The sequence below is a fragment of the Megalobrama amblycephala genome, unplaced genomic scaffold, assembly GCF_018812025.1.
Source record: "Megalobrama amblycephala isolate DHTTF-2021 unplaced genomic scaffold, ASM1881202v1 scaffold332, whole genome shotgun sequence".
NCBI classification, from domain to species: domain Eukaryota; kingdom Metazoa; phylum Chordata; class Actinopteri; order Cypriniformes; family Xenocyprididae; genus Megalobrama; species Megalobrama amblycephala.
In genome coordinates, this window is record NW_025953345.1 from 77,740 (window position 1) to 104,995 (window position 27,256).

The following is a 27,256-nucleotide window of genomic DNA, read 5'->3' on the forward strand; positions in this document are numbered from 1 at the left end:
TTTACCTTGTTTGAAGAAAAAAAAAATAATAATAATTTTTTAGCAAAAATCATTTATCCAACATAACAGTCTTTTTATCATTAAATCAAAACATTTGTAGAAAATAGTATAGTAGGCTACATAAATAAAAGTATCACTTTCCTAAAACTTCTGAAATTATTACTTGCCTAAGAACTCCTGATACATGCGTATAAAACTATTTTTTAATTCCTTTTTGTCATCTTCACATAATTAGCCTACATATTAACACAGCAGGAATAGCAACTGTCCTACTGCGATGAAAGCAAGAAGCGCAGCCACGGAGCGCTCTCTCTCTCACACTCACTCACTCACTCACAAGGAGGGAACATTAGAGGGTCTCGTATTCTCTTTGGCGTATCCATAACCTGTAAAGGCTTCATGAAGCTCGCAGCCAAAGCATGTGTATCGGAATCCTTGCAGATATTGCTGGTGCTTTTGGTACATGTGGTGTCCTCGATCCCTTCAGGCTGCCCAGAGCGCTGTGTGTGTGATGACCAGCATGTTGTTCAGTGCGCTGAACAAGATCTCCGCAGATTCCCAACAGGACTCCCGCTGACCACCCGCCAGCTCATCCTGTCCAACAACCGAATCTCTGATTTACCTGCGCTCAAGCTCAATTTCCTGTCCGACCTCATGTATCTGGACTGCAGCAATAATTCTCTCACACACATATCTGAATCCACATTTGGGAACCTGAGAAATTTGGCATATTTGGACTTGTCCTTCAATTCCTTCTGTAAGATTGAAGAGCAGACCTTCAGAGCACTGGAGAGCCTGGTGATGTTGAGACTGACGGATAACCTCAGGCTGTCAGAGTTTCACCCTCAGGCCTTCTCGCATGCAAGTGCTCTTCAGGTGCTGGACATCAGCAGGAACAATCTGAGCAGACTAAATGTGAGTTCCCTCATGGCACTAGGCGGGCTCAGGTCTCTCGGACTGAGCGGGAACCCGTGGCTGTGTGCCTGTGACACGGAAGAGCTCTGCTTATGGATGCACACCGACACCTTTAAATTTCAAGGTAGAGATGTAGGTTACACCAGTTTGGGTCTGGGGTTTGCCGTTCTGCCTGTTTAGGCATGTTGGGTATTTTTTTAAATAACTTTATTTAATAATGTTGCTCTTGAATAATATAACAAATAGGCATATTGTATAGCCTAAAGCTTAACAGATTATGTCAGAGAGACTGGGCAATGCTTGAACACTGTTTTGTTTTAGCATCTGTAACTTAGTGATTATGTGCAGTGTGTGAGTGTGTGTGTGTGTTTTTGTGACATATGAGGACACAAATTTGTCTAAAGACATGGTATGACATAGTTATTACAAGGAAAGGGGGTGACTTATGTGATGGGTAGGTTTAGGTGTAGGGCGATAGAAAATATGGTTTGTACAAAAACCATTACGCCTATGGAATGTCTCCACAATTCACAAAAACAAACCTGTGTGTGTGTGTGTGTGTGTGTGTGTGTGTGTGTGTGTGTGTGTGTGTGTGTGTGTGTGTGTGTGTGTGTGTGTGTGTGTGTGTGTGAGAGTGAATTTGAGATGTATGCCCACTTGGCAGATTTTATAGTTTGGGCAGTTTTACAACAATTGATTTAAAATTAAATGCTACACGGCTAGCTGATACCTTTTAATCCAGCGAATACTCTGTAAAAAAAAATCCCGTTGTTTCTACGGAAAAATACCGGCAGCTGTGGTTACCAGAACAATACTGTAAAAATGATATCAAACCGTAAACATACTTACGGAGTTACATGTGAATTTTACATTTTAAATCTGTTAAATTTACGGTAAAATAATGTATTTCATTAACTGATATAATGTTAATTTACTAACCTAATGAAGTACTAATATCTGTTTTGTACCTTTATAATACACTGACAGTCACCAAACACAGTGGTGATGAGAGTCACATGATGAATCAAAGTTCATCACAAGCAGCTTTTCCACAAGCTGAGAAGCACAATACTAATATATAGAAGGTGCACACAGTGTCATTCACACACACACTAAACACCATCATGGTAACATGCATGAAATTTTAAAAATGCAATAAACATTAATTTAACAACATTAGATGTAACATAAAACCCTAATGTACATAACTGATTAGAAAAAAAATGAGAAAAACTAAGAAGAAACAGAGTTATTTCAATGAAAATATATAAATGTGAAGTGTCACGCAGGGAATTGTGGGAATGTCAATATACTGTTTTTCACTGTAAATTTTACAATGAATTGTTATTTTTCACTTCCAAAAACTTTGAATTTAACGGTATTTTACCGTAAAATTACATTAAATGTACCATTAGATCTATTACAGTTATTCACCGTATATAGTACGGAAACTTTCTGTAAACCAATCAACAGTTTTTCACCGCAGCATTTTTACAGTCTTTTACTGTTAAAATCACGGTCATTTTTTACAGTGTATTTCTATTGCAGTGTTGTCTCAAAAACTAGTTACTGACAGTGTTGGGAAAAGTTACTTTTAAAATTAGTGCATTACAATATTGCATTACAAAAGTTCTATTTCTGGCAAATGTAAAGGCCCTTTTACGCCAAAAGTGAAATGAATAGAGTGGTGCAGGTATGACATTTTGTAGGCCAAAATGTGGAAGTGAGTTAGCATTTTAGCACTTCCGGTTCCATCACCCCGAAGTCAGTGGGTTTTTTGAATGGGATTTTGGTTAAATGGCTAAAATTAGGTCTGTGGTGAACAAGACAGTTTCACGTTTTATTCTACGACATAAAATGTATCAGTATTACCCCACTTGTGATTTTTTTAAGCTTTTATGTGTCTTGAAAAAGGCAGTTGCTAACAAGTGGCTAAATGGGACTACACAGGCAGTCTGGGATATTAAACGTCATCACTCTGAGAGGGTAAGCTCAGTCTGCTTTTACAGCCTCATTATGCTCATAATTACACTCTTATAAACTATTCTAACTCAAACGTGCTGGGAAAATGTTTTTAGATAAAAACTGAAAGAGTTGTTGGAAGCTTAGTGATGGTGACGTTGAAGTCGAGCGACCGCGGTGTAGTTCGTTTATAGCCTAGCTTTTTACTTCTGGCGACTGCATTTAGGCTTCAAACTTCATAAAAGTTATGTTCATCTGTGAAAATTATCTTGATGGACAAAACGTGTAAGTATCATAACCCTTTGTTAAACACAGAGCTTATTTTTTGCGATTTTCCACAAGTCTATGGGGAAAATGCACAGACTTTCGATCGAGGGAACTTAACTTAACAGGCTTAACTTCTGGGTTGGCCTACAAAGTGACGTCATACCTGCACCACTCTATAAGCCTCGGGCTGAAGGAAATGCAAATTCAAGCCTGTACATTAGAGGGCGCAGCTGAAACAAACCTTCAGTGTTTGTGCTAGCTTTCCATATGTGATGTACGGAGCCCCCGGACATGACATGCAGGAAAAAAATAGCAGGCTAAACCGTGCGTACGATTTACTAATTTGTTCCCTTGATTTACTAAAACGTGCACACAATTTACTATTTCATTCCCTCGATTTATAAATCATAAGCATGATGAAATAGTAAATTGTGTGCACGATTTAGTAAATCGAGTGAACGAATTAGTAAATTGTGCGCACGATTACATTTTTTTTCTTGCATGTCATGTGCAGGGCTCCGAAAAAATAGACTAACAGCCAGCAATGGATTTGTAAAGGCCGTCTGACTGATCCCGTATGTGATGCTTAGTGGATGGATAGAAGGATATATACATATATATATATATATATATATATATATATATATATATATATATATATATATATATATATATATATAGGCATGCAGTACATATACAGGCCCTACATGCAAAAACATGCATACAGTGCATACATATGCATACATACATTCTATACTATATCTGCAGATCATTGGTTAAGCTTATCTCTGTGTTAATCTTTTTGGAATGTTCATAGACTCCACTTATAACCAGATATATTTAGGCTGCTAAGGGCCTCTTAGTATACAAAGCCACACTGAACACTCACACAGACATAAAACAAACACACAGTGTGAGGAATATTACAGACATTTAATTGGCCCAGATGTATTCCCTCAAGTGCAGCTAATTATTTTGCTCTACAAATTAACATGCTGCTATACATAGAAATGCAAGATCAAACGCAAACAATATCTCTTCCTCTGCTGTAAGCTACTCTAGCCCCTTATGTGCTGGCCTATTTTTTACCTTTTACTGGCTTTATAGGGGCTTATTTGGACCTGAGCCCCCACATTAAATCAGTGGTTCTCAAATTGTTGCATTGCATTATTATACATCTGTACAGCTGTCAATGGGTTGTTGACGTGACATGACATTTTCACTGTCACACAAGATAAAAATGAATATAATTAGTATTGTCATCATTTAAAATGCAGTAAATGATTAAACATTTCTTTGTCTTACATGGACCTGATGTTATTAAAACTGCTTTATTATTAGATTTTTTTTAACATTTTTGTGCCAAACCTCAAAATTGTCCTATGGTGTGACTGTCTCAAGCATGGTTCAATAAATTACAACTTTTATAAATTAAAAAGAAAAGCATAAAAATGTTAATAAATACCTCAGGCATAATTTTCAAAAGATTTCTATTTTAGTAAATGGCAATCATTATTTTCATCCATATATTTCTAAAAGCATAGGATCTTGATACATTTTGTCACTGAAAACTATGTCCTCTGGTGTGACACCGTATGCAAATTTTAAATCGGGCAATTCCACAGACAACTTTAATTAGTTGAAGGACAAGATCATGAAGCCCCCTGTGAAGCCCATGACATGGTTAGTTTTTGTCTCAGAATTGTTCAAATATTTGACTTTTTTGGAACCGCTATAAAAGTGGTTCCACTCCTTTTTATTCGTTTGCTAATTTTCAGTGTTCTTAAATGCAATAATTACATTGAATAATTTTTTTCTGATGTTTTGCAGAAAATTTGGACTGTTATAAAGTGTCATGAAAATAAATATAAAATGTGAAAACTTTATTTGAGACTTGTTTTTTAGAACTGAGGGAGAGAAATGCATGGGAGGGAGAAAACAAGGAAGTATAGAGAAAAAATTAACAGGGATCCATAAAAATGATGCAATGCAAATAGAATTGAAATGATGCCTTAAAAAGAGCAGCCATATACTTAAAAAAATTGATTTTTAAAAACATGGTTGATGTAAAAAATCAAATAAATAAAAATAAAAATAAAAATAAATAAATAAATAAATAATGGAAATGTTATTTCTTCTTTAACAAACAAATGAATTGCAATAAAAAAGATTTTTGGGCTTTAAAGTTTCAAAAGTATTTGCTCTGTCAAGGAGTCCACCGTTCATTTTGATTAAAAAAACAAACAAACAAACAAACAAACAAACAAAAACATAGTATTGCTTCTATCAAAATTAAATTTTCTTTCTTCTTTTACACAATCAAAGTTAAAGTTACTTTAATGTAATACCCCTCACTTTCTTTAATGCAATAACTACCATTTCTGTCCTTAAGTGTGACATAATGTCCTTTGGTGTGACACATAAAAGAACCACAGATTTGTTTTTATCTCAAAATATCTTAAAAGAACAGTTGAGTATTGCAGTGGGGGAGATATAATCATTTATCATTACTCATTTAAAATGGTATAATTTTCAGCAGTCTTGAAAGGATGACAGCAAAGTTTGTCGCGCATTTATGGAAAATGTCCAATGAGTCCTACAAGTCAAGGGAAAAAATGTTATTCATAATTTTAAATTAAATAAATAGCACTGTATAAAAATAAGTTTCTAACAATGAAGATAAATCTCTCTCATGCTATTTGTATATTACTAAGAGTTTCTTTTTTCCTTAATTTTTGCTGTGTCACACCATAGGACACATTTACAGTACAGTTCAGTAAAATAAAGTTAGTGACCCCTATATATTTTCTCAAACATCAGACTTAACACTATATATATATATATATATATATATATATATTTTTTTTTTTTTTTTTTTTTTTTTTTTTCTTCAAAAATGGTGTTACACAAAAAACATTTTTTTGGGGTTTGTAACATAAGCATATCAGCTATTTATATATTTATTACAATAAAAGTGAAAAGCTTTTAAGACATATTCAAAGTGTGAGGATAAGAAAACATGGCCTAAGTACAAAGGGTATTAGATGACAGAAAGATAAAGGAAGAGACAGACCATACAATATTGCACATCAGATGGGTTGATTCAGTCACCACAACTAATAAGAAAGTAATTGCAAGGATCGAGACAGTGGAAAATGGTGAGATTACTCTAAGGAGTTCATCATAGGAGTTCATCTACATCATAGGCTACTCATGTAAAACACATTTATTAGTATTGTATTGTTTGTTAAGGATGGAATCACTATTATTTTACAAAGATGCTTAGAATTTCTATTTTAGATTACTTAATAAAAGTAAAATAAAGAAACAATTGGAGCAGAAGAAGTGTCTCCTTACAAAAGCATAAGTACAAAGGCTAAATGACTCAGCCGGAGCAGAGGGCAACCATGGGTTTGAATTATTCAGTGTGTATGGTAACGTAATATCAATGTATGAAAGGAAGCCAAAGGGCACTGCTTTAATTTACACCTAAATCAGCAATGCTCATTTCCAGTGCTACTCAAGAAATTAACCTTAGAGGAAGACATTAAATCTTGTGTATAGTACATGGACCTGCCTTATATTTAAAACCACTTGCATGTAATTACATCTGTAATTAATTTGTGCCTAACCTTACCCGTATTCCACCGCAATAGCAGCAAAAGTGTTTCGCAATAAAACAGGAAGAATTCTTCTTTTTTCCTTTTTTTTTTTTAATTTAAGTACATAGTCATTAAAGACAACGCTTAGAGTAATCCAGGATTAGTTCAATTAAGACATTATAGTACCTTTTATAAACATGCCTTAGAAAAAAACATTACTGGTGTGTTTCGTAGAAACATGTGGGTCACCACATTTGAAGAGGCTGGCATACCTCAAAATGGGGTGTAAGTTGTACCCCTGGGGCGCAAGAGCTGCCCAAAGTTGCCCCATAGACATACTATGGTGAAGCCGTGCCCATGAACCAGGAAGTACTGCGTTTTTCCTACTATGGGAAATTACATAGGGATTTTGTATTGAACATAACTCTGGATCACAATGACATAGAGACAAGAGGGTGGGCTCATTTTACTCAGGCAACCAATCAGTCTCTCAGGATCATTGTGAAGCTATCAAGCCACGCCCTAGCAACCATATAGAGCACCTTAGTAACAAGTTCCATAGACTTCCATTGAAAAAGATCAAATGAATATCTTTGGATAAAAGTGTCATAGAAACATGAGGGTGGGCTCATTTGACTCAGGGTAGCAAACGGCCAATCACAAATCACCTTAAAGACTTCATAGCCATGCCCTAGCAACCATTTAGAGCACCCTAGCAACCCAAAGAATAGAGAGGATAACATCAAATCTGAATATCATAGAGGCATGGGGGTTGGTTTATATTATTCCTACTGGCAAGCATCCTTTGGTGTATCATCATTGGCAGCTGCCAGGCCACTCCCTAGCAACCAAACAGAGTACCCTAGCAACCGTTTAGCAAGACCAATATCTCTGCATCAGAACATCGTAGAGACATGGGGGTTGGTTTATAATGGCAAGCAGCCTTTGGTGTGTCATAATTGGCAGCTGCCAAGCCACTCCCTAGCAACCAAACAGAGTACCCTAGCAACCGTTTAGCAAGACCTATACCTCTGCATCAGAGCATCGTAGAGACATGGCGGTTGGCTCTTTTGACTCATGCTAGCAAACTGGAGTTCCAACATGCTACACATGCTAGCAGTGAATAGCTACATGCTAATAGTGATTAGCTAAGTGTTAAAGTGGACAGAGAACATGCTAAGAACTCTATAGAAACCCCATAGTAACTATCTGTGACAACTACTAACCACCTAGTAACACCATAGCAACCATCCAGGTTACCAAAGCAACCATTCAGAACACCCTAGCAACCACCTAGCAACAACATAGTGACCACCCCAGGTACCTTAGCAACTGCCTAGCAACACCCTAGCAACCACCCAGGTTACCAGAGCAACCACCTAGCAACCACCCAGAACACCCTAGCAACCGCCTAGCAACCACCCAGAACACCCTAGCAACACCTTAGCAACCATTCCAAATACCTTATCAACTGCCTAGCAACACCCTAGCAACCACCCTGGTTACCATAGCAACTGCCTAGAAACCGCCTAGCAACACCTTAGCAACCACCCCAAGTACCTTAGCAACTGCCTAGCAACACCCTAGCAACCACCCCGGTTACCATAGCAACCGCCTAGCAACCGCCTAGAACACCTTAGCAACTGCCTAGCAACATCCTAGCAACCACCCAGGTTACTATAGCAACCGCCTAGCAACCACCTAGCAATCACCCATAACACCCTAGCAACTGCCTAGCATCACCTTAGCAACCACCCCAAGTACCTTAGCAACTGCCTAGCAACACCCTAGCAACCACTCAGGTTACCATAGCAACCACCTAGCAACCACACAAAACACCCTAGCAACTGCTCAGAACACCTTAGAAACTGCCTAGGAACACCCTAGCAAACCGAGTGGCGAATTTTGGCACTGCAAGCACCATTCACATTTTCTTCAGGAAATGTACATTCTAGTTATTATTCTTCTTCTGAGACTAAAATTTCTGACACTAACTCCTCCTAGAGCTTTAAAGCTAGAACTACTAAATTCGGCTCAAACCTTAAGACTGTTCTGACCAAGTGTGCTATATCTTTTCTAAGTGATCCGACTTACGGTTTTCCTAAAAATGACTGTTAAAGCTCGGAAAAATCCCATTGACTTTCATTGACGGAATGTTCAACTGAGCCAAGACTTTCAAATTCCAACTGTCAAAATTCAAATTTAAACTACGGAAGCCCATTAGACTCAAAAACTCAATTAGACTCAAGTGCCATTCTATGTACTATTTCTAATCCATTGAAACTCATTCAAACTCATCTATCTATCTATCTATCTATCTATCTATCTATCTATCTATCTATCTATCTATCTATCTATCAAAGCTACTAAACTAAAACTGAAACTTTCAAACTGAAAACTTTCAAACTTTAAACTTTATAATCTACTTTAAACTTTCTGGCTAGGCTTTTTCAAGCCAACTTAAAGTTTGTCTCGACAAACTTTTTAATCTAGTTTTGTACTTAATATACTAAAATTTCTTCTTTATTACTTCTTAAGATCATCTTAAGAACATCTAATACCCCCTTTCCCCCAGCATGAACCGGGTGCTAGTTCAGAGCTAGTGCTAGGGCCAGTTCGGAGTTGGTTCAACTGACGAGCCTTCTAAGAACCGGTTTGTCTTTCCACGGGCTAGAGAGCCAGCACAGAGCCAGGTCTTATGTCACTGTATACGTCTCATAAGTCACAGCAAAGCTAGCGCCACAGCGCCAAACACAAACACACCAGGCTTGTTCGAGATGCATCGGCTTCTCGCAGATCGATCGGCGCATGACATCAAAGCACCGCGAGAACGATCCACAAGCACAAGGAGTCGTATGCTCTTCAAACACTCCCACGGATCCGCGGCACCCGCCGAATCGGTCGGCGCTGCTCCGATGCATCTCGAACAAGCCTTCTATCAACAATCGCAGATGTTTCACTACTGTTGATGCTCATGACTTTGCGAACCTACATCGGCATCCAAACACGGCTCGCCGTAATTTGTATATAGACGGCGATTACATTCGAGCTGCTATTTCAAAAATGACGGTCACAAGTTTCTTGTTGGTCACGGTAACCCCGCCCCCAGCCCCTGACGCAAGCAGTTCTTACTTCTAGCCAAGCGGCAACCTCCCCCAGTCTCTCGTGAAGCCAATACGGAAGTGACTTAAACTGCGATTCATCGACTGGCCGCTAGGGACAGGCTCCAAAAGAGAGCAGAATCTCATTGAGTCCCATGTTAAATTGACCAAGTTTATAGCAGAAAAAAACATGTTTACAAGTTGGTTCAAATTGTGGTTTTGGTCTATACTGCTAATGTTGCCCTTCATGACAACTCTGAGGGGGGTGAATTTTTTTTCTAACTCATTCGTTTAAATTATATTAAGCCTTAAAGTTCTGCATAATTAAGGGCGTGGTCACTTGAGAGACAGGTAGATGCCGCTGCTGTCTGGGAGCCGTCACTTGATGTATTGTAATGTAATGATGTAATGTATTTAGATACCACTTATAGTGTACTACAAGTGGTATCTAAATATATTTTTTAAATACAGAGATAGTATATTAAAAGCACATTTAAGTTCATATTTCATGGTGTCTCAAAATAGCACAGTTGAGTACACTTAGATGTTCTTAAGATGATCTTAAGAAGTACTAAAGAAGAATTTTTAGTATATTAATTACAAAATTAGTGCGAGAAATTAGAGCATTTAAGTACATTATAGAAGTGTACTTTTTTTCACCTGGGCATACGCACTGCTGGTGTTGCATTTTTGCAGATAAGTAACAAATATATGTATTGTGTTTTACAAATATAAACAAATGTGCCTACATCATATTTCACAAATAAATACAAACCATCTTACAAATGGCATGTAACGTTTGAACAAATAACAAATCTAGTGCATACATATGCACTGCTAGTGGTTGCATTTTGCAGATAATGCAGAATTACCAGACTTTGCGTAATTGGTATTGAGAACCTTTGAACAAATACCAAATCTAGGGCATACATTGCTTTTATAAAAATAATAATACATTTTATAGTGCCTTTATCTTAAAACGCTTTATGAGAACATACAAATAAAATACAATGGAATAGGGGAAGTAGCCTAAAAGATAGAAACATGCATCAAAACTCATTTAAAGACATATATATATATATATATATATATATATATATATATATATATATATATATATATATATATATATATATAACAAAATAATCATGTATAGCCTGAAAAAAAATAAGTTTACAAGGAGTTTACAGCTGACGAAAATGAGTGGTGAACAGGTGAGTTGGGCGTTTCTCAATAACAAGTACGCAAAGTCTGGTAATTCTGCATTATCTGCAAAATGCACCACTAGCAGTGCATATGTATGCACTAGATTTGTTATTTGTTCAAACGTTACATGCCATTTGTAAGATGGTTTGTATTTATTTGTGAAATATGATGTAGGCACATTTGTTTATATTTGTAAAACACAATACATATATTTGTTACTCCTCTGCGTTTTCGATCAAATTGACCTTTGTATTTGCACATCAATTTCTGTTTGTTTGCGAGTCGAGTTTTCCTTTGCAAAGCAGATTGTGTTTGTTTGCAAAATGCTGGATTTGTTTGTTTAATCATGGTACAATAACTCCATAACTATCCCTTTAAGCCAGTGGTCTCAAACTGCCGGTGTTACAATATATTCGGTTCCTGAAATATTCTGTTCCACTGGGTGGCTCTTACGCGAATATTCATGATATCCTTCTATTGTGGGCGTGTCCCTGAGACAACGCGCAAGTGAATGGAACTGAAAATATTAGTACACGCTCCTCAAATCGCATCGGTTTAATGGATTATTTCGAAAAGGTAATAAAATATTCAGCGTTAAGCAACAATTCACATGTTCAAAGCAATGCATAGTTTGTGTGATATAAATCGTCAGAACTATTTTGCCTGATTGAGTACAGGACAGGCATTCAGATAAACAGTTACAGTTTTTCTCAGTCGCTTTGGTGCATTTCTCACATCACTATTTACATTTGCACAACAGTTAATGCAGTTCTCAAAACAATTAGTACAAACTGCAAAACCTAGTTGATAACCTGCAAAAGCGTGTCACTTGCTCAAAATGGATAGGTCATTCCTCAAAAGCAAGTATTCGTGTCAATGAAAGTGTCAGTGTCATCAAGATGAAAAGTCCTGACACCATTGTTTATGAACAAGATAGTCAAATGGCTTTGTCATGTTTTCATTATGACAGTTTACTCAATGTCAATGTTTTCCAATGCAAAAAAGTCAGATCTTGGTGACACTACCTGAAAATGCTCAAGACAGCACTATATACTATTTGCACAGCCATTTGAAAAATACAGTAAAGTTACACATTACTGTATTTAGTGAGGTAACTGAGTACAAGACACTGAATATGTATGTTTCACATTTTTACTGCATATGCTCTTTGCAATTCTAATTTGTTCACAGCATTGTGCAAAAGAAAAAATACACCCTTATTTGCAACAAACATAAACTCCCTTTGGGTAGAGCTGTGCACAACTGTAAACAATATTGCAGTACATATGGCAAATCTTTACTGTAACACTACTGTACACTACAATACACTAAATGTGTGATGCAGTAAAGCTGTACGTCTAAATGTAAAATGTACAGTGACAAGTTCTTGTCCCACTGCAAGCTTCATGTATGACACGATGACAGTAGTGCAGTGGAGATTGTTTAGTGCTGAATTACTGTCCATTTATACACACCTGTTCTCCCAACGAAATGTTTGAATAATTGAATTTACAGTGGTTCTCCCAACATTTGGCTGCACCCTTCGACCAGACTCAACCATTGTGAGGCCGTGATTGACAACATGATCCACAATTGTAGCCCTAATTTCATCAGGGATCTGCCTATTGGCCTCTTCTTCCTCTTCCCCTGTTTTGTCCCCTTCCCCTTCTTCCCCGCACCCTTACCCCTCTTCCACGAGGCTGACCTTCCATTTCTGTGTCACAGTATTGTAGAAATGGTACACACTATGTCCTGCTTGGTTCGTATATGCTTGTAAAGTGGGGGTTTATGGGATTCACCTCTGACAGTGATTGTAGAGAAGTGGCTTATCATTGGTTGCAACTAATGCTTCACACACCCCTTCTCATCAGTGAAAGTTGAGATTCACTTGAGAGAAATTGTTCAATTTAGGAGACATTTTCAGGAAAAAAAGATTTAAAAATTTTTTGTAAAATTTGCTTGACAGATTTTGACAACTAGTTCAACATTTTTGTATGTAATGACTCAAGCAATGAAATGAGGACTATTTGTTTTATATGGAATGACTATTCAGCATTCACAAGTATAGTTAATTTTGACTGACATGACATAAGCAAATGATAATGTTATAAAACAGCAGAGAGTTGTATGAAAGCAATTGATGCATGTCCAAAAGCATTTGCAATTTGTTCGAAGGAATGAGAAACTGCTACTATGATGTGCACAAATGACTAAATGTTGTGGAGGTTGAACTAACTGTTGTGCAAATGTAAATAGTGATGTGAGAAATGCACCAAAGCGACTGAGAAAAACTGTAACGTAATGATACATCATAGCAAACATGAGCGAATAACCTTGTTTTACAACGATTTCTGTTTAGCTTTTTTATTTGTGAGGCTTTAAAAAGTTTTTGAATAGTTTGATTATTTTGCTTCCTTTGTTGTAATTGACAACTTGAAACAAACCTCTACAAATGTATCTGTGACCTAATAAAAAGCTATAGCCTGGTGTGATTATTCTGTCATCCTTCATTTCTTGATTATTTTGATATTTCAGTGTTTATCACCACAGTAAGACTTACATAGGCTACCCTTTATCAACACCAAACTGCAAATATGTCCTGTTTTCTCATATTTTACTGGATATCATGACAAATTATCATTATAGTCCAACAAGTAAATGCACACTTGATGTTATTTGTCACATATTTTTGTTGCAAAGCAACATAATTTTTTTTGTGTGTGTGTTGAGTTTTTCACTTTCAACTGTTTTTCCAGCACATTTCTTAAAAATCTATTTGTACAAACAAAAAGATTCAACAACTGAGACATAAACTGAACAAATTTCATAGGCGTTTGATCAACAGAGTATCTGAAAGTCTGATGTGGCACCAGCTGCTTTACAGAGCATATCATCCTCATGGACAGCACCAGATTTGCAGCTCTTGCTGTGAGATGTTACTCCACTCTTCCATCAAGGCATTTCACATTCTCAAACATGTCTGGTGGGACTTATGGTTACATGTGGTTTGGCACTGGAAGGACAATCAGCTGTCCTTCTTTCTCCCTGTAGCATTGTCTCAGGCATCTTCATGTGTGTGTGTGTGTGTGTGATGGAGGGATTCCCGCCGCTGTTTTGACTCCTTTACACATTTTAGGAACATTGCAGTTTATTGCTCTGTTCACATCTACATTCCTCATACCTCCTGCAGCAGGACTAAGGCACGTTCGCACAGGTGATCAGAGACCCTGGGCATCTTTATTCTGGTGTTTTTCAGAGAAAGGTCTCTTTAGTGTCCTAAGTTTTTGTAACTGATTACCTTGATTGACCTATAGGTGCATGTGAAATAATTGAAAAACATGACAAACATTGCTAAAACCTTTTCTTAATATCTGTAAAGCTTATTTGGATTGTACAAAGTTATCTTTAAAATATTATCCTGAAAATGTTTTCATCTTTTCTTAGTTTAATTTTTTTAAAACAACAAATTCAGTTGTAGCCTATATAAATATTAAATACATTAAATGTTATAACAAGTACAGAAGTAATTACTCTATGAATGTAACTCAAATTGAAAAGACATTAAAAAATTCAAAACAATGTGTGAAAAGAAGCAATGCTAAATGTGAGGTTCTGAGGTAAATATTAAAACAGGGCCTTGGCACTCGGGAACAGCCTTCATGCATGTCCAGATCACACGCTGCCAGAGCTATCCAAGACTTCAGCTCTCACATCCAGCCTGAAACAGACAGTGACTTTACAAGATGATGAATGTAATGTGGAAACATCACAAAAGCAAAACAAAACCATATGACATTGGTGATAATAACAAGTATAACGTCATCTTGTAAAGTAGCTGTCTATTTTTTCTGTGCATTTGTGCTGCATTACCTCACAGAATAAATTATATGATTATTATCAGATTTTTTTTATTTGACTGCTTTTGAAATTGTTTTAAATCAGGTACATAAAGTTGTTTGAGTATGTGTTATGTTTGACACATTTCATGGTTTTGTGCTGCAATATCCTGCCTTGTCAAACTTTAAATAAAACTAAACTAAACTATAATTTTCTTATCATAATTATAATATTTTAAACAAAAATAACATTCTTTAAGTAGCTGCTGGCATGAAGACTGTCATCAAAACAAAGCTCCAAAGATTTATATTCCAAAGGAATTTACCTTTTCGAAATAATTAAACCGATGCGATTTGAGGAGCGTGTACTAATATTTTCAGTTCCATTCGCTTGCGCGTTGTTTCGAGGACACGCCCACAATAGGAGGATATCATGAATATTCGCGTAAGCGCCACCCAGTGGAACAGAATATTTCAGGAACTGAATATATTGTAACACCGGCCCGCGGGCCATTTACGGCACGCCTACTACCTCTACCCGGCCCGCAACTGATCTCAAAAATAAAACTTAATCTGGCCCGCTAAATTATTATTATTATTCTCTAGTTGCTACCTGTCTGATATGCAAAGAAAAAGTCGCCGTTCTAAGGGGCATTCACATATCGCGTCACATAAGCGGCCGCGCCGCATTCTCCTTTCCAATGCGCTTTCGCTCCTGTGGCGTCTGTCGTTGCTATGCAACCATGAGCCGCGCTCTCAATCGCTTCTATTATGAGCGCGCTTGCCTAAATTACAGTAAAAGCACTCGACTTTAAGTCATGAGCGCCGATTTAAACCACCGAAACGCGTCCGATGCAGCCATTAAATGTTACCGATGCTCAAACGGCATCTTGGACAAATGTGGCCCAGCTGTGTGAGCACAAGCGCTGCAGGTGTCTGTCAAGAAACAAAGTGTACAAATGTATTCAGGGATTGTATTTGTTCAGTACAGTGTTGTTCAGTGCAAGATTTTAATGTTATTTAAACTAACATAAAGTAAGGGAAAATACTTCCACTAGATGTTAAAAACTAATAATGTATGTAACAATGAGAGATTTTTATTTTTTTGGCAAAATAAAGTTGATATATAGCTCCAGTTTTTTTGTTTATTTCTGACCCCTCCACGCCACAAGTGTTGCTGGTTTTGTTCCTAAATTACTGATTTTTTATTCCATATATCTTGTTGGATGTGAGAAGTCGCGCCAGACTATTTCAATTAATAGTATTATATTAGTAATAGTATTATATAATTATATTACACTCTGTAACAATGAGAGAGACACTGCTGTTTACATTTAGTATGGTAAATAAGATATTTATAGTATAGGTATAAAAAATATTTTAGTAGGCCTAATGAAATTTGAAGTAGGCTAAATGAGAAATAATGCAAAGGAAAGTAAATTTTCTGAAATGTTGTGCTTTCTTGCACTTGAAGGATAATATGGCCCTCCTATGAGGTGTCAATCACAGAAACGGCCCCCCGACAATTTGAGTTTGAGACCCCTGCTTTAAGCCTTGTCTGTGAAACTGGGGAAAAGACACCTAATATAAAAGGTGACTGAATAAAATTCTTCAGTAAATACTGAAGTGTTTCACCAACATGTTTAGTTTGGTGTGTTAATTGATTTGAGACCAATTACATTTATTTAGAGAACTGTGCCAAATCGATTGAGAAAAGCTGTATAATGATTAGGATTAAATATGATAAATGACAAGTCTAATAAATCAAATTACATTTATTTTCATATTAAAAATCACAACAGACATGTACCACTCAGTTTAGTGCTTTCAAATACAATTTAAGAAGAAGGGAACAGTGAATACTGCATAGGGCCCCTGTCATTTGGAATGCAGCTAAGGCCTTGGGTTCTTCTCAATACTCAAATTGATGCTTCCTCATTTCCTTGCTCCTCTGTCCTCCAGCCTGTTACCCGAAAATCGAAATCCTCAAGCCTGTGACCAGGAAGTGAGGACCCAAATTCAGAGATGCATTTCAATGTTATTTATTTCGAAAATATAACAAAAGTCAAACTAAAACTACCCTGTAGGAGAAAAACACCAAGGCAGCAGGTAGAGTAGGGCTTGAGCACAAGGCTGGGAGCAGGACACGGCAAGGCTTGGAGCAGGGCAGGACACAACAAGGTTGGGAACAGGATAGCACACATGGAGTATATGAAGAGTTCAGATGCAAAACCCTCTAAATCCATCAGACTTCTTTTCTTTAAGATTAGCATTTTTTACCAGGCTTTTACGATCAAGTTCAGGAGTTTCATTTTAAAGGTAATGATAAGGTTATTAGCTAGTGAATAAAATAACTTTTTTTCAAAAATGTCACTCTAGACAATTTATTGGTTTTTAACAAGTTAGATTTTCTTTTGCGTCAAAACCAGCTAAATCCACTTGTGCTTTTTTTGCAAAAACCTCTAAATCCACCTATTTGGGACAAGACATGGTAAATAGTTGAAAAATCACTAAAGATGCAACTAAAAATCCTGAAAAAGATGAGAGCACTTATCACTTAAAAACTAAACAGTAGACAAACCTCTTTATACAGGGATCTAACACGTCTCTTCTATTCAGCCTCCACTTTTTGCCTCCTCTGTTTATATGGCACAGCTTCCATATGAGACAGAAGAATAGCATCTTGTTTGACTTTGTCTTTGGCGAAATAGAGCTGTTGTTTGATGTATAATAAATCCGATTCCTTCAAAGTAACGGCACTGCACGAAGAACTATTATGACCAAGCCATTTCCACTCAGGCCCGGCTCCACGGGGGGGCCAGGGTGGGCCTGGCCCACCCAATCAGAGGCTTGGCCCACCCAGAGCCATAGAGAGGCTCTGGGCCCACCCTGGCCCCACACCACATAACAGCCAATCACAAAATTAGTGCGATATTCAATTCAGGTCCAGACACGTTATTTTCTAATTTCTGCCCAACCCCCTCTTTCTTTCCCTCAGAGACAGACAGACTTAACGTTAGCTCATCCACTTCGCAACCTTTGAGGTAAACGGACGTGCTGAATTATAAAGCAATAAACGACAGTAACAGCCAATTCATTTTATTAATAAACTGTTAGTGAACTCAATTAAGACACTATAGTAGCCTAATAAAATACAACATGCACAGATTTCTTGTTCCGAAAGGACAAAAGAAAACCATTTTAGCTCACCAGGACACAGCTACCACCTCCTCATCCATTTGCGGCAATGAGGTCGGAGAAATTGATGAGTCGAGTTCATCAGCAGCTTCCGATGGTGTCAAAAGCACAAATACACTAGGGTGACCAGACGTCCCCGTTATAAAAAAACGGACAGTCCCGGTTTTTGGTGCTCCGTCCCCGACTGGAGCTGTCCCCGGAAATGTCTCCGTTTTATATCTTGTTCAAAATAATCCGCAAATACATTGCAAAAAAGTCTGGCCAGCATACAGCATAGAGGTTTCTTAATAGTGCTGTTAAAATATATATTTTTTCTAAACATATCTCTAAAATATATTAAACCGTTCAATACCGCTTCTCTACAGTATCCATATGACAGCGAGTTCACGCACATCGCAGCCTCCTGTCACTCACTCAGCGCAGCGGCAGGCCTCGAGACTCTCGTTCGGTCCGGTTGAAGCGTTTTTGTTATGATAACAACTGATATGACAACTTTAGCATTCATTCATTCAGTGTTTCCCATTAATGACCCTGTGCGCCGCCACCGTTTCATAATGAACCGAAAATTTAAAACATAAATGGTCTCTACATTGTATTTTGCCAATGAACTAAAATCGAAACCGTAATGGCTTTGTGCCTTAATAAAGCACCAAAATACAGTGATTAAGTATATATTTAGTCTGTTTGTGCTGCGTGTTTTAAAGAGAAGTGTGCACTTTGCTCACACGATCAGCTGGCGATTTGGTGATCAAAATTAAAGCTCAAGGATTAGAAATTGGCTACAAGTATTTTAATTAGTAAAGTAAAGTAGCCTAACCAATATATATAGCTATATATATATATATATATATATATATATATATATATATATATATATATATATATATATATATTAGAGTGCATTTGTTACAATAGCCTATATGGATATTACTGTCATATGTATAATTATATAGCCTAAAACATTATTATATTATTATTTTATTGTAATAATTGTTTGGCATCCTAAAACACCTAAAACGATGTAGACTTTATATCACAACTAAAAAGATGTTTGAGCCCTCTTTAATGTCCAGGTACAAGTCAATGCTGTTTCTTTGTTCAATGTGCACACTGTACATGAGTTGAAGCTCTTAATTTTGAGCTTCCAAAGTGCACCAGATTGATGCATTTAACCTTAAAATGTACAAAATTTTCTTACGGGGGTGCATGCCCCCGGACCCCCCTAGAGGAGGTATTGGACAAAACTTCTAATTTCGTACAGTATAAACAGCTCGTGCAAAAAAATTAAAATAATAAATGTTGCAAATATTATGTGTGTTATCTCACATTATATTTTGTAATGCGATTTTTTTCAAAATAGTATAATAGTTTATAACAATAACAAACAACCCTAACAATTGCCTTATCTATATCAATAGACATGTGAGATTAAAGCATTAAAATCCAACAACCTTCCACCAATCCGACCGGCCCACCTGGAATATCATTTGGCCCACCTTTCATCTCATATCTGGAGCCGGGCCTGTTTCCACTGTAGGCTATTTTGCCTTATGACAGGCGGAGTTCTGAGGTAAATAACGTTTTCTTCTGCCATTCAATATTAGTAGGACAGGCTGATCCATTTCATCGTACTCCATCTTTTATTTTAAAAATCTCAATCTGAATCTGACTCTAAAAAAATCTCGTCAGCGCGCCGCTATATTGAAACCGCTCGGAATCATATGATTCGATTCGCGCCTTCTGATTGGTTCTCGGAATATAGCGGCTTTTGCTGCCAAAGGGAAGTGCCGTCTAGAGGCTTTTGCCAACAAACCGATATTTCTGAATGGGCTGACGCTGCGATTTAGAGGATTTGAAGCACGTGATTTGTTGAACGTGTACTACGTGCCGTAAGCATTCGTTCAATGTCATTATCTCATTTTTGACAGAGATGGCATTTAGCGGCTTTTGCATCTGAACTCTTCATATGATAACGAACTAGCACAGGACAGAAAACAGGGAAAATAAATTAAGAGGGTAATGAGGAAGGACAGGTGGGGCAAATAAACCAATAATCAGATAACAAGAAGGGCTTGGTTTAGACAATAGACAGGAGAGCACATGGTACATAGAAACAAACATGACAAGCCATGTGCTCACACTGAATATGACAAAAACAAGTGCACATGGCCAGCGAACACAATCATAAGCCATGTGCTCAAAACATGACACGAACATGCAGCCAATGAGAACACGAAAGCACCCGGCCGATGAAAACAGAGAACATGAGAACACAATAAAATCTGGCAAATGAAAACATAAATCTGGTGCTCTACAAAAACACGAGACAAGAGCGCATGGCGAACTAGACAGGAGTGCCGGGATCTGAACACCATGCTCCACACATGAAACGAAGTGCACGCTTACATAAAGATAAGACGATACATGAGTGTCAGGGCTCTGTCACAAAACTAAGCATAAACCCGACTGAAGTGACCGAACTATGACAGTATTCTATGTGATGTGCTTTGGATGTACACTGCACATTTTGTTAAAAAATGATCGTTTTGTGCATAGTATATAATGCATACTATAGAAGTAGTGTAAATAGCATGGTAGTGTGCTCCCAACAATGCCACACTTCTTAAATAGTTTTACTTAATAGTATTAGTATTACTTATATACCAACAATGTAAATGTTTTTGGAGTTAATGGAATCTTTTTTCTTGTGTTTTATGTGACTAGGAGAGGGACAGACAGTGTGTGAAAGTCCTTCTTACATACGTGGACAGCGTCTCTCGGAATTGGGCCTTTGGCTGAGAAAACAATGCCATCCAGGACTGGGTCACCAGGACTACCTGTTCTTTGTGGCCATTGGTTTTGTCATCTTTGGAGTAGGCACGGTACTGGCATGGGTAGCCGGCATGGTAATAGTGTTCTGCCAACGTTGTGTCAGATGGAGGAAGGCTAGACCAAATGTTGATGTGACTGAAGAGGAAAATAAAAGTGGCTTAACAGGAAAAAGTGGTTGAGGGGACTTGAGAAATACTTGAACTAGCATAAACCTGACTCCAATGAGTTCTGACTGGGAACTACGACAGAATACGAGGTGACAATTGTTTTGATCATGATCATGAGCCAGCTGATAATAGGCTGCATGCCAAAGTTGAAAAAATGTTGCCTCACAGGCAACATAAGTAAAACAGGAAGGCAACAAGGCACATCAGAATCATAGATATTGTATCACATTCTGTATTGAGGGCATATTGTCACGTTTTGAGTTTGTCTTTTAATCTGTTTCTCCATCCTGTTCATATTTAAGTTTCTCTGTAATTTTAGTGTCCTCAGTTCAGCTGTGTCTTGTTAATTAGTCTTGTTTAGTCCTTTGTTCACCTTGTATATAAGCCCTCAGTTTCTATCTAGTCGTTGTCTTGTGTTGATGTTGTTTTATGGCATTTTTGGTTGTACTCTCTTGATTGCATTTTCATTTTATTAAAAGTGTTCCAAAGAATCTCCTTTCGTAGCGCACATCTTAATAACAGCCAAACCCTGTCACAGTGCTGGGTAGTAACTGATTATATGTTATATGGATTACATAATCAGATTCCAAAAATGAAGTACTTGTAATTAAATTATATGTTTTATAATACTCATAATCAGGGTACAAATACTATTTTATTGATTACATACTATATTACATGCATTACATTACACATGCATGTAATATATTATTTAGGGAGAGCTGTCGAATCACATGCACAAACCAGTCACGAGACAAGAAGCGGCAAAACTCAACATTTGACCTAAGGATTTATAGAAATCATTTCACTTTTAAGGAAAGACATGGAAAGCATTACTGTGCAAAGTAAACTTTTGTATGTTTTTTTCAGTGTTCTTATCAGCAAACACTAACAGAAAGGTATATCAGTAGTGTTTTGAAATATTAACAACGTCCTTATAATGTCATTGATGTTATAATGTTTAATGCTTTTACATGAAATGCTTTTAAAACATGTCTGAAGCTTTTGTGAGGCTCTTGTTTGTTTTATAAAGAACATAATATTTTTTCTTCATCTTTGTAGGTCAAAATAGTACAAGATTATCCTACTTAAATGTATATAAGATCAAAGTAAACTAAATGTAATCAAAAATAGTCAGATTACAATACCAAAAACATTTGTAATCTAAGAAATTATGTTACCGAATGCAAATTTTTGTCATGTAGTTTATAATCATTAACTAATTAGAATTAATCCACCAAGTAATCTACCCAGAATTGAATTTAACACCTTGTAAATGTTGGCTTGTCCTCTTGATTTTGAATAAATCTCAGGAACTTTCAGGACCTCGTCCTCACCAGGACTAAAATATTCTATAGACACAGACTCAGATGTGTTTGGGTTGAGATCCATATACAGTTTATTGTACAGACGTGTTAGCAGAAAACAAAACTGTGACAAGTTCTTGGTTGAATTCTTAACAGTGCTTTTGCAGCCTGGAAGAGCAAGTTGAGAGGGGGGATGCCATTTGTAGGGGCGTTCCAAATGAAAGTGAAAAACTGAATCCCTTTCCACAAATTTGTTAGTGAAGGGTTCATGTAATGGTCACTTCAAGGCCCTAATTTTATCGTTTACGGTCAAGTGACCCAGGGTGGTGAGTCATCACGATTGGTTTTAAAGTGAGATGGCAGAAGAGTTTGAGTTAACGTAAAACATATATTGCACAAATTTTCGTTATGCATTTCATATGTAATATAATTAAGTTTAATTGATCCTTTGCCGGGAGTTGGATTGACAAGCGATCAAACCAATCATAACGCCGAATCTGCCATTTTGTCCGACAAAGCAGTCAGAAGTTAGAAGATTAACCTTGGTGGACTTGAACTTGAAAAATGGTGTGTACTGACATCTTTCCACGTTTGAAACAACATTCTTTGCAAAGGGTCAATTGGTAAGAAATGTGTTCATAGAAGATACAGTAAGTGTGACTACCTGCATGGACACAAACACACACACACACACACACACACATTGGTAATATATCATAATGAGAACCAGTGTTGGGGTAACCCTTGTGAAAAAAAAGTGCACTTTAGTATACTTTTATAAAGTGTACTTATTGCACAAATAATATACTTAAAAAGAACACAATTAAGTGTGAATTAAATGTAATGTTTTCATCGCTTAAGTGCATTCTATTTGTAATTAATTTCAAATGTATCACAGATTAAGTTCATATTAAATGCAATAAGTTGAACTTTTGAGTGATTTTTTTGAACAACTTAAGTGGTACTTTAATACAACTTTATGATAACCTTCATAATTGCATCTAGTATCTTTAAAATATAGTTGAAGTGCACTGCTTAATGTACTGACAAGCAATTAATGTGAAATAAAATATATTTTAATATCAGTTATAAATTGTAACGTAGGCGGGACTCAGAGTAAGATCCACATGCAAAGCTTTATTAAATGTTGAGCGTGGTCGTACAGGCATGGTCAAACGGGGCGAACAGGAACATCAGAGACAGGCAGAATCGTAGTCAGAGAACAGGCAGAGGTCAAAAGGCAGGCAGCTAACAATCACAGAACTGTAGAACCAGACAGGGATCAGCAACAGGAACCGGAAAAGACAGGGAAACAGAATAACAACGCTTGGAAAAAAAACAAGACCTAGCCGTGAGGTGATGTGTGTAAGAGTCTTTTATAGTCCTGGTAATGAGCTGCAGCTGGGTGTGGTGATTAGTGATTAGTGTTAAGTGTGTGCAGGTGAGTGGCAGAGAGGATGATGGGAGATGTAGTCCGGGAACTGACAGGAACAGACGGTGATCATGACATAGCGCCCCCCTCCCGGAAGGCGCGTCCTCGCGGCGTAAAAGGAACAGCTAGGGAGGGAGGGAGGGTGGGTGCATTGGAGACCTGCATGCAGACAGGAACGGTGTCCCCAATGCAGGTCCAGGAGCCTCGGGCAGCCACGGCGGGTCAGGAGGCTCAGGCGGCCACGGCCGGTCAGGAGGCTCGGGCAGCCACTGCGGGACAGAGTCCAAAGATGTCCATGGTGGGTCAGAGTCCATTAGTGACCACAACAAGTTGCAAACCAAAGGTGGCAGGGCATGGTCCCCACCCACAAGCTCCCCACCCTTGGGTATACTGCCCCCCCCCAAAAAAGTTCTTGGGGATTTCAGCAGGGTCCTTAGTAGGTTCGTGGACAGAAGGCCTGGGTGGCGCCAGCAGGGCAAAACGCTTGGGCGGTGGCAGCGGCAGGGCAGGCGGCGGCAGGGCTGGCCAAGGGTGCTCAGTGGCCACATCAAGGAGAGCGGACAGCTCAGTGACAGCGGGCTGCTCGGGCTGCTCGGGGACGACAGCGGGCTGCTCGGGGACGACAGCGGGCTGCTCGGGACGACAGCGGGCTGCTCGGGGACGACAGCGGGCTGCTCGGGACGACAGCGGGCTGCTCGGGGACGACAGCGGGCTGCTCGGGGACGACAGCGGGCTGCTCGGGGACGACAGCGGGCTGCTCGGGGACGACAGCGGGCTGCTCGGGGACGACAGCGGGCTGCTCGGGACGACAGCGGGCTGCTCGGGGACGACAGCGGGCTGCTCGGGGACGACAGCGGGCTGCTCGGGGACGACAGCGGGCTGCTCGGGACGACAGCGGGCTGCTCGGGGACGACAGCGGGCTGCTCGGGGACGACAGCGGGCTGCTCGGGGACGACAGCGGGCTGCTCGGGGACGACAGCGGGCTGCTCGGGGACGACAGCGGGCTGCTCCAAAGTCAATAGGCCTCGAGTTCCTCAATGCACGCATGACAGCCAAGACATAAAAAGTGAGCACAGCCCTCTGGGCCAGGACAGGACAGACCAGGAGAGCAGGCTGCGCTGGAGCGGACTCACTGGCTGGATCGGGCTCTGGAGCGGGCTCACTGGCTAGAGCGGACTCACTGGCTGGAGCGGGTTCTGGAGCGGACTCAATGGCTGGGACCACCCCTTCTATTCCAGACACTGAAGGGGCGGCCATCTTGCCCGTGGGCACTGGCGAAACGGCCATCTCGTCCTTCACATCCAGAGAGTTTGAGTGCGTTGAAACAGACGAGCTTGAGTGCGTTGAAACAGACGAGCTTGAGTGCGTTGAAACAGACGAGCTTGAGTGCGTTGAAACAGACGAGCTTGAGTGCGTTGAAACAGACGAGCTTGAGTGCGTTGAAACAGACGAGCTTGAGTGCGTTGAAACAGACGAGCTTGAGTGCGTTGAAACAGACGAGCTTGAGTGCGACGCGGCCGGCGGGCTCGAGAGCGACGCGGCCGGCTGACTTGAGAGCGAAGCGGCTGGTGTATGCTTGGGAATACCAGCCGCTCGTGCTGAAATCAGTGGAGGATCGTTCACACTGGACAACAATCCTCTCCGCTGTCGAACGGATCTAGAGACGTGACGGGACTCTGGGCGATCAGCGGAGACGTGACGTTGCTCTGGGCGATCAGCGGAGGCGTGACGTTGCTCTGGGCGATCAGCGGAGGCGTGACTTGGCTCTGGGAGATCAGTGAAGACGTGATGTGAAGTCGTAGTGCCCGCCATTTTGTGAGTGTTCTCTGATGCTGATGCGGCGGCCATTACGTGGTTTACTACGGTGTCGCATTTCCCCGCGACACCCACAGTAAAACGTGAACCAACGGTAAGCAGGGCAAAGTCCAAGAATTCCATAAACGTCCCTCGGGGACCATTGGTGATTAAATAACCCTTAAGAGGTTCATTTAGTCCATAAACAAAAAAGTCAATGAGGGCACAGTCCGGTAAATCAGAAAAATGGGCAATGTCCAGGAATTTCTGGATATGAACCTCCAGGGTGCAGTTACCTTGACGAAGGCTGACCAGATGTGTTGCGGGATCCATGCTGGGACTAGGACGCCCAACATAGCTGCTGGATCTTGATGGGGCTAGGTCTTCTGTAACGTAGGCGGGACTCAGAGTAAGATCCACATGCAAAGCTTTATTAAATGTTGAGCGTGGTCGTACAGGCATGGTCAAACGGGGCGAACAAGAACATCAGAGACAGGCAGAATCGTAGTCAGAGAACAGGCAGAGGTCAAAAGGCAGGCAGCTAACAATCACAGAACTGTAGAACCAGACAGGGATCAGCAACAGGAACCAGAACAGACAGGGAAACAGAATAACAACGCTTGGAAATGTCACACAGGGAAAACAAGACCTAGCCGTGAGGTGATGTGTGTAAGAGTCTTTTATAGTCCTGGTAATGAGCTGCAGCTGGGTGTGGTGATTAGTGATTAGTGTTAAGTGTGTGCAGGTGAGTGGCAGAGAGGATGATGGGAGATGTAGTCCGGGAACTGACAGGAACAGACGGTGATCATGACATAAATACACTTAAGTGTGAATTAAATGTAATGTTTTCAGCGCTTAAGTGCATTCTATTTGTAATTAATTTCAAATGTATCACAGATTAAGTTCATATTAAATGCAATAAGTTGAACTTTTGAGTGATTTTTTTGAACAACTTAAGTGGTACTTTAATACAACTTTATGATAACCTTCATAATTGCGTCTAGTATCTTTAAAATATAGTTGAAGTGCACTGCTTAATGTACTGACAAGCAATTAATGTAAAATAAAATATATTTTAATATCAGTTATTAATACACTTAAGTGTGAATTAAATGTAATGTTTTCAGCCGCTTAAGTGCATTCTATTTGTAATTAATTTTAAATATATCACAGATTAAGTTCATATTAAATGCAATAAAACTACTTAAGTGCAACTTTAATACAACTTTTTATGTACTTTGAAATATGGTAAAAGTGTACTTCCGAATGTAGTGACAAGCAATTAATGTGAACTAAAATATACTTAAATGTAATTTACATGTACACTGTTATATCATTTAATACATTTGTAATTACATTATTTACATACTTTATTTAATTTAATACATTTGTTATTACATATAATAATGAAGTTACAATTTAGTATATTTCAAAATATTACAATCAACACAAATGCAAATTGAAACCCTCTACATTTATTGACAAAACAATCTATAAAAAAAAAACACAAAAACCTTTTTGTTGATGCACAAGAAAAAACCAAGAAACACTATACAAACACAAACAATTACAACACTTTAACTCTCATATAGAAAGAGTCTGGAGGACAGAGAGGCTTATTATCATTTTCTCCCTCA

General features: G+C 38.8%; 1 protein-coding gene across 1 annotated transcript; it reads left to right on the top strand.

Moving 5' to 3' along the window:
- The first annotated feature begins 399 nt into the window (after nucleotides 1-399).
- LOC125261147 (leucine-rich repeat-containing protein 52) lies at nucleotides 400-21,846 on the top strand. The gene is made up of 2 exons (XM_048179748.1): nucleotides 400-1,039; nucleotides 20,812-21,846. The coding sequence occupies exons 1-2, from the start codon at nucleotides 400-402 to the stop codon at nucleotides 21,096-21,098; spliced, it is 927 nt and encodes a 308-aa protein (XP_048035705.1). The 3' UTR covers nucleotides 21,099-21,846.
- Nucleotides 21,847-27,256: the final 5,410 nt, after the last annotated feature.

Excerpts from the sequence above, each read along its gene's own strand:
- LOC125261147 (XM_048179748.1), top strand. The coding sequence starts at position 400 with ATGAAGCTCGCAGCCAAAGCATGTGTATCGGAATCCTTGCAGATATTG. Across the intron at positions 1,040-20,811 it reads CGACACCTTTAAATTTCAAG|GAGAGGGACAGACAGTGTGT; the intron begins GTAGAGATGTAG and ends TTATGTGACTAG.